This window comes from Nicotiana attenuata, chromosome 1 (assembly GCF_001879085.1).
Source record: "Nicotiana attenuata strain UT chromosome 1, NIATTr2, whole genome shotgun sequence".
Taxonomy (NCBI): Eukaryota; Viridiplantae; Streptophyta; class Magnoliopsida; order Solanales; family Solanaceae; genus Nicotiana; species Nicotiana attenuata.
Window position 1 is genome coordinate 103,445,118 of NC_031989.1, and position 9,449 is coordinate 103,454,566.

The 9,449-nt window shown below is 35.1% G+C and overlaps 1 protein-coding gene across 1 annotated transcript; it reads right to left on the reverse strand.

Moving 5' to 3' along the window:
• On the reverse strand, positions 1,098-9,050 carry LOC109231541. Its single transcript, XM_019397206.1, has 5 exons — positions 8,591-9,050; positions 5,677-5,730; positions 5,526-5,589; positions 3,170-3,210; positions 1,098-1,893 (listed from the first exon to the last, which is right to left on the reverse strand). The coding sequence occupies exons 1-5, from the start codon at positions 8,654-8,656 to the stop codon at positions 1,468-1,470; spliced, it is 651 nt and encodes a 216-aa protein (XP_019252751.1). The 5' UTR covers positions 8,657-9,050; the 3' UTR covers positions 1,098-1,467.

Here is a 9,449-nt window from a genome sequence, read left to right on the forward strand (position 1 = left end):
TTTTTGATAATCAAATTTTTTTATTAATTACCAAGTACATTTATATAACAGCATCCTTATATAGCAGTCATTCATTATAAAAGCTAAGTTTTTCTCGGAATTGATTTTTTATGTTATATTATAATATATGTCTTATGTAACAGCACTTCACGATAACATTCAAAAAATATCGGAACAAACACGGTTGTTATAGAGAGGTTTGACTGTAGATGCATTACAAAACATAGCTTAGTCATCCTCAGCTAGTCCACATAATCTTTTCGTGAGCACATTTACCCCTGACCATAAGTAGCTCCTACAATAACCTTCATTCATTCATGTCCTTTGATGGTACATTTTTAAAGGCTGAAAATATTATGATTGTCATATTTGAGTATGACCACATTCTTTGGTGGATGTAACACATACATATTTTAATGCTTTAGGTTCAAACTATACATATAGTTGATTTCTTACAAAATATATACTTACAACAAATTCGTAATTATTTGTCATAAAAACAAAAAGTGAACGAAGTGGTACTTTACACCTGCTGATTGAATATTGTTATTTTGTAGGACAACAAATTCAAATTTCAAACATGATACTATTATAGTCATCAATTGTGTTATATTACAAAAGATTAAAGCCTTGAGAATGGAATCCCATTTGGTAGAGAAAGCTCTGGACACTGATAATGTCTTGATCGGTCCCAAACAAGTTGGGGTCAGCGATATTAATCTCAATTCATGTCATCATCATTACCAAAATAAAAGTGCAAGTAAAAAAAGATGATGACAACAACAACAATAATTGGTAGGTCTTCCGAGATAATTTTCTTTCGTGATTTTAGGTCTACTCATCCCCTTTTAACGTCTTCCCCCACCATAGTTTCACACCTACAAACCAGTACATCCGTAGGTCGATAAAAGACATGACCAAACCATCTCAAGCGACTTTCTCTTATATCATCCTTAATGTGTGCTACTTGCACCTTTTGATAAATGTGGTTATTATCTTATCTAGTCTTGTGTGATTGCATATTCATCTTAGCATTCGCATTTCTGCAACACTCATCTTATGAATAAAACAAGTGCAAAAATGGAGGAGAGGTTTGCTAAACACACAGAAAAAAGAGCAAATTTCCTCTTCAAAATTGTTACATTACTTTACATGTTTGGAGGTGCTATTCATAGTTTTGGCACCTCCATCCCTACCAAACACAATTTCTCACTTGTTATCTCCCCCTTGGACCAAAATAGGTTTATACAAAAATGAAAAGGGAAGGACTGTTGTGGTATTCCCTTTCTCTTGCCATGACAAACTATTTTAACATTCTTGACGGATACAAAATGTTTTGCCTCCAAATGCAACACCATTGGACATTCCAAGCTACTTATAAGAACGAAATTGATCTTCCACGCTAAACTTTTTCTACTTGAGGCAAGGATGTGTATTGAAAAAGGAAACGTTCCTGAGTAGGATGGCTCACTCCTCGTCGTCGTCGTCGTCGTCCTCCTCCTCCTCCTCCTCCTCCTCGTCATCATCATCGTCGTCATCATCGAGCGTTGCCTTTCCCCTTGGGGGCGTATATGAAGGACAAGTAGGAAAATTATCCATGTTCATTCCATGGTGAAGTGCCATAGTTCGTAGCATCTCAGCAATTGCTTGATTGTGCTTCACCTGATAGGCTTGAAAATGGCGTATGTGATCCAAATCCTCCTCGATACTTGTTATTCGGTTGGGTATTGATGAAGATGCATAGGCCGAAGAGCGGGGTATATGAGATGGACCTGCAACATTGGACGCCTGCCTCTCATCAATGTGCCGGGCAGCCATCAACACTTCCTCGCTAGGATCATATTGGACTCCTGATTGAGTACGTAAAGCTGCAAGAAGTTGTTCCTTCAAGACCTGAGATGCATAAAAAACATTCATCAGAAATCTCAAATATCACATATTTAGCTAATAAATTAGAGAAATAGCTTTTGATTCTAGAAAAATCTTATATAAATCGTGTATAAAATTGAGCATGTCCAAGGAAACTCCTATTTTACTGAAGTAGGAGTCGGCAACTTTTAATGCATTCAAAATTTGCCATATCAACTTCAATGCCCTACATGGAAAACCTATATCCAAGAACTATACTTTCTCAAACCATGAAATGACATTTCTCCCAATTCAAAATAAGTTAGTCCATTCACTGCATTGCTGAACAAGAAGATAAGTGATGAAGCCGATCTTCAAATGTTAAGTCACATATATCCATGAAAATTTCAATAACTTTTCCAATCATATCATAGAAAAAAGAAAATTGTCACCATATAAATTTGAAAAGATGATCAATGCAATGATCAAAAGATATTCTCCTATATGGTAATGTGCTATACGAGCATGGAAATATGGTCTTTTCTTGTTCCTCTAAGGCACTAGGCAATACTTATAAGTAGAATATCCTACTAAAAAGCAATACCTCTGATACTTTGGTCCCTCTATTAACACCAAAATTTTGGGCATCAAATTAGTAGATACAAGATTCGACCTGGGTAGGAGACTCAGTAACTTATTAGGTCTTCAATAAAATGAGCTAAGTTCCAACCAGATGATATGCAGAAATAAAATCCATAGCCTTCACAAATAAACAAGGATAGCTATTGCTGACTTCATCACACTAGGTTCTTATCATAGTCAGACTAAATCAAGTAACCACCAGCCCTCAGAGTGTCGAGCAAGCAAAATCTGCTGAATGTGAATATATTATGGTTAGCTGACTTGCAATGGGAATAGCTCGATAAGCAGTTTACCACTACGGTACTTGGACACTTTGAGTAAGCTTAGAAGCTCGTAGTGCAGAAGCAGAGTCCCCTCTCCATGTTAATCATTTAAATAGTTCGGCTTACATATTAGTTTGAAATCGCCTTATTATTTTAGTTACATAAAGAGTTCAATGTTTCAAGATTCTGACAGTTCAGGAATCCTATTTTACATATAAAACCTTGTTGTATTTCGTTGAGAAGATCTGGAAAACACTTAAATAATAATAATTTAACAATTGATCTTTCATTCAATTCTTTTCGATTTCTCTCCTCTCTTCTGGTGCTACATCACCATCAAATAATAAGGCATTACGAAGACTGTTCATGATCACCCCTGACAATATTATACAGCAAAAGATGATAACTTGACTCACCTTTTTCTCAGCAGCTTCTCTTACTTTGCCCCAAAATGCACCTGTAAAAGTTAATACAATTACTAAACTTTTAGCAAAGGATTAAGAATTCACCATCACAGCAAGCTCAAAATAGATTAAGAATTCACACTGAGCAACATGAATATAGCTAAAAACCTTGAGTACCATCAATTTAGAACTCAATTGTAAAAAGGATTAAAATAAACAGGGTTTCAAAGAAACATTTCTGGGAATAAAAGATGTAGGCATGTTACTTCAGGTAAATGTCAGAAGATTTTTCTCCATAAAAAGATATTTAGTAAAGGAAAATTCAATTAATACTATTTGGAGTTGAATATATAAATATTATATATCTACTCTGCTCCAATCAGGTCAATTTATTCCGTTATTAAATAATCTGTCATTCAAATTATGCATTCCATAAATCTCACACTTATTTTGCATAAGCATACTAGTCCGTTACCAAACTAAAAGGGTCTTGACAAACACCATACTTAGTGGGCGTTTGGACATAACAATTACAAAATTCCAAAAAAAGTGAAATTTTTTTTCAAGTGAAAATGGTATTTGAAAATTAGAGTTGTGTTTGGACATGAATATAACTTTGGGTTGTTTTTAAAGTTTTGTGAGTGATCTGAGTGAAAATTTTGAAAAATATTTTTTTTGGAGTTTTTCAAATTTTCGAAAATTCCAAAGTTCATCTTCAATTGAAAATTGAAAATTCTGTGGCCAAACATTGATGTCGAAAAAAAAATGAAATTTTTTCGAAAAAAAGTGAAATTTTTTTTATGTCCAAACGGGCTCTTAGTGTAAGTGTAACGAACTAAAACAACTATAGCTTTGTGTCAATTAGTTGGTATTGCCTACATGGGTCCTTTCCTTTCATTGTGTTATCTTTTTCGGCTAAATCTACAATGATTTTGAACAGTTGCAGTTATTTGAGATAACTTCCTCTATGTGACATTTGATCTACCTCATCCCCTTTTACTCCATCAATCATCATAGTGTTGCACATATAGATTGGTATATTCAAATGTCTACATATGACAAGCTCAAACCGTGATCCTTCTCTTATTTTGAACTATATGTGCTATTTGCACGGTTGCACCCTCTATCTGATATGGTCATTTATAAGTTTTCTGATCTTGTATGTCCATTTATTCGTGCTAACGTACGCATTACTACAACAACCATTTTTTGGTATGCGTTCACTCCCATATAACACTATAACATGACCAATCTCACAACTAGTCCTACATAAATTCTCTTTAACTTGTTAGGTATCTTCTGAAAATAGAGCACTCATATAACATTTCTCAAATTCAGTCATTCTATTGTACTTCTTTGTACTATTCTTCATTTATCATGACATTTTATTGAAAAACTTCAACCTGAATATCAGATTTGCCAACATCTAGGTCCATAATCTCATCTTGTCACACCTTTTTCTTTATTTGGGCTAATTTGTCATGTAAATATGTGTCTTACTTTTAACTATTATAAGATAAGATCCTTATTTGCTAAAGTACTACTCAATGGTCTTAACTTCTTATTGACTCTCTTCTTCCTACTTCATAGATAGAAAAAAGAACTAGCACGTCTGTTATTTGTGGTACCCCCTAGTTTTATCAATTAACACATTATCATCTACAAAAAGTATGTGCAATGTAACCTCATCCCATATATTATTTGATTATTTAGCTCATACTATATATTGTTGAGTGGCTCATCCATAACCACAATGAACAAACCCGAGCGTAAGGTAGATTGATGCTGTAAAACTATATTTGTTGGAAAAAAATTGTTGAGGGAAAATCATTTTTGTCTCCTTCTTTCACACTTGATACCAATTTTCTTGCATATCCTTTATGGCCATTCTATATTTATATTAATTCTTCTCTTTACAAGCACCCCGCGAAAGATTTTCATTGGCACTATATTATGTAATTTATCTATGTCGATGCACTTCATATGGAGATCCTTCCTCTTTCCCCATAATTTTTCGCCAATCTTCTTAAGAGTATTATAATCTTTGTTGTAGATCTACCAGGGATAAGTCCAAACTGATTCTCCACCACCTTTATCATGTCATTAAAGCTATACTCCATCACTTAATTCGAAAGTTTCATCTTTGACTCATACGTTTAATTCCGATGATTCTCAAAACTATGAATATCTCCTTCATTCTCATATATTGGAACCACCGTACTTTTTCACTTGTTTGGTATCTTTTCACTTTATTAGTATAACATTAAGCAGCTTAATTGCAAGTTGTGTAACAAATAAGTTCTATAAATGGTCAAGAATATGGATCTCTAGTCATTTTCCAAACAAAAATAATTGATAATGTCCATACCACCACGATGAATCCCAGCCTCTTGTTTATGTCCCTTACTCCATGCATCTTTCCATTGCGTTACCTGATGAAACTTTTACTGTTAGGAAGAAAAAATAAGAAATGAATGCAAAGGTTAACACAATGCTATGTGGAAAAGCTTCTAGTATACCTCCTCTTTCTCTAAAGACTGAGTTGTTGTTCGTCTTGATGTGTCTGAATCAATCTGTAAGACAAGAACAATTCAGATGAGAGTCCGGAGTTAAAGAGGATACTGAAAAGCAAAAGGCAGAGATGGAAAATAAGAGTCTAACATACAACCAGTCTTTAGAGATACAGGGGTTGGAAGAGCAAAATGATTGGCATGGAGCATGACACAGATGAATTCTGTTTTCAGTTTTCAGCAATACCTCCTCCATCACAGCTCTCCACCACCCCCACCCCCCCAAACTCTTTTTTTCATAACCAAGAAATCCACGGCCAGTGGTGCACTGTCGAAACTTGGTAATAATGGGTCTGCCACTGTACCCTTCTCCACTCTACAACAGTCCGAAATTAAGCAAGCCCAATGCTGTGGGTTTAGAATTCCTGTTGTTTCAGTTCTTCTTTACTTACATCCTTATCAAACAAGGTAAATGTAAGTTACCTCAACTTGTAACTCCCATTCATATCTTCCTTTCCATCTAAGCTAAAAGGCATGTGATGCACAGAAACATATGAAAACAATATGACCAAGAAGTCAGGACATGAAATCAGCTCATTCATTTTTGTCCATCATACACTAAAAAAACAGAACAATATTGTTCTCCTCGAAAAAGAACAGAAGAAGACTTATAAATTCAGACTATAAACTGATACTTATGGAGTTATTGGCCTATTGAAGAGACCTACATATTAACGACCATCAATGAACTTAAGCACATACCAGTACAAAAGGCAATAGACGTAGAGGAACACTAGCCTATGAAATCTACCGAAATATCCTTAAGCATGAATCCCCAAAGGAGACTTGCTTCAAGAGGCTTCTTACCATAACTCTAGCATGGGATTCAGAATGTATATGACTTCACTGGTTGTTCAGTTATATCAAAATTTTTAGAACAACAAGGATCAACTAAACATATTAGAGCATCCTAATTAAAGTCACGAGGAGCACATGTAAAGTCAAATTCTGCCAATCTCAGAATTATTTACATAAATGATTTTACTTTATCATATAAAGTACAACAACATACCCAATGTATTCCTACAAGTAGGGTCTGGGGAAGGTCTATTGGAAATAGCCTCTCTACCTTAGAGGTTGTTTCCAATAGACCCTCGGCTCAAGTCAAGCATCAATACAGCAGTAAGAAAAGGAAATACAGCAGTGAAGTCATGGAAAAAGAAATTGTAATAACAACGGTTAGATAGTAACAACAGAAGCAGCAACACGTAGTAATAGTAGTCTAAGAACAAGACAAAACTAGACTAACACTATAACTACTGGTAAGGAACACAAAGGTACTAACTTACAACCCTAAATTCTCGATCTAAACAACCTTCTATTACGGGTCATGTCTCGGTAAGCTTAAGATAAGTTAATGTCCTGCATAATCACCAATACTTCTTCGGCCTTCCTCTACCTCTCCTGAGACCTACCATATTCAGTCTCTCACACCTCCTCACTGGCGCGTCTGTGCATCTCCTCTTTACATGCCCAAACCATTTCAGCCTTGCTTCTCGTACGTTATCCTCCACAGGGGCCACCCCCACCTTATCCCGAATATCTTCACTCTTGACCCTATCTCTCCTAGTATTCCTACATATCCATCTCAACATCCTTATTTCCGCTACCTTTATTTACTCCATCATTGTAAAGTAAATAATAAAATACATTGTAATGGCGAGCGAGGGGACAACGGTAGAATTTCTCCTATCATGAGCTACATAAGATTGAATCTGAGGCGTGCAAACAACCTCTTTGCAGTAAAGTAAGGGAATGGGTTGTGCAGGTATTCAGCCACTCTACTCGGGTCCTAGACTAGGTGAGGAGCAGTTTGGGCACAAAGTAAGCCCTTTTATTATAAACTAATATAACACAGGCGTGCAAACAACCTCTTTGCAGTAAAGTAAGGGAATGGGTTGTGCAGGTATTCAGCCACTCTACTCGGGTCCTAGACTAGGTGAGGAGCAGTTTGGGCACAAAGTAAGCCCTTTTATTATAAACTAATATAACACACTAATTCATGTAACATAGAGATGATAATCCAGAAAATGAGATTGCTTCAACAAGCTCTGAATCCGAGAAAAGAACAACTTTCCACATTGACATGTCTACTCAGCAATGTCTTATACCTAAGGGTGAGGCCTAGTGGTCGATGGAGTGGATGGAGTGGCAGAAACAGAAATTTATGCAGAGGATTCAGAAAAATGTTAAAATCTCACACTTGGTACTTGAACCAATGACTTAAAGCAATTTTTTGACTCCCTCTATCACTAAACTAGAATCATTTCTTATATCAAGAGAATTCAACAGTTCATATATAACTATAAAAGTTTGTTGTACCGTCCGGACAAAGGGTACTCAATAGAATCACACGGTTCAAATCATAGTATAGACAAAAAATTGTATGGGTGATTTATTCTATCTAAGCCGTGGTGTCAAAGTTACCCGATTCTTGTGCTGGTGGGAGGTACCACTAGTCTAAGCCAGACACCTCCAATATCATAAAACTAAAAATATAAAACAAGAATTCATCCAAATAGCCGCCCACCTAATCTCTTGAACTAAAAATAGTCAGCAGATATAATATGTGTACAATTTATGTATAATATATGTATAATTGTGTATAATCAATATATAATCTATGTATATTGGCTAGAAAAAGAAAACACTGAATCTGGCCGGCTATTTGGGTAACAATTCCATATATGGGCAAAACCTTAAACCGCCCAAAAGCACAAAAACAAAACTGGCATAAGAAATGGGGCATTAAGGGGAGACACATGGGCTTCTCCCTTTTTTAATCAGAAAATGCCAACCACAATCAAATAAACAATTATTTTCTGCATGATAATCACGAAATGGATGAGAAGGAGAACTTTACATGATAATCACGAAACCTAACGATCGGGAATCGTTCAAGAAGCCGTCGAAATTCTAGCTCGTCCATGGGCGTAAATGGATTATTTTTTCCTTTAATTTTCCTTCGTCAGATTTGTGACGAAGTCTTTGCCTTTCATCAGATTTTGCGAAAAAATTTCATTTGCTTTCCCATCAGATTCATAACAAAGTCTCCATTGGCTTCCTCAGATTTGTGACAAAAATTTCCTTTGCCTTAACAGATTTATAAAAAATGTTGTTTCGTTTGCTAATTCTTCAGATTTGTGACAAAGTTCCCTTTGCCTTTGTGAGATTTGTGATAATTTTATGAGATTTTTGACAATATTGTATCAATGTTTTGATTTTGAAGAAGAAAAAAAAAGTAGCAGTGCTTTGATTTGAAGAAAAAGGAAGGGAAAATAAAAAGGAGAAGAAACGAAAGAGAAAGAAATGAAAGATTATTTTCTTTCCCTGCTTCGTTTGAATTGAAAATTCCAATTACTGATTTTATTCAGGAAAAAAAAAACTATTTAGTGATAGAATAACATGTGTTCAAAAAAAAAAATTTATAGTGTTCAAAGATATAAAGAAGAGATTATTCTTAGTGTCCCAAAAATTAATAAAATTGAATTGGGGTGTGTTTGGCACCTGCTGCACAATTACTAGAATGGTAATTACAACACATAATAAATCAAAAACATATTTGTTTGTCATAAAATGCTTATCAAAAAATTAAATAAGCATTTTTATAAGTAAGATTTAATCGGTGATAGATATTAATGTATTTAGGAAGTATTAAATGTGTTACATTAAAAAAAAAAGGCGCACTAAGCTCTCGCTATGCGCGGGTCCGGGGAAGGGCC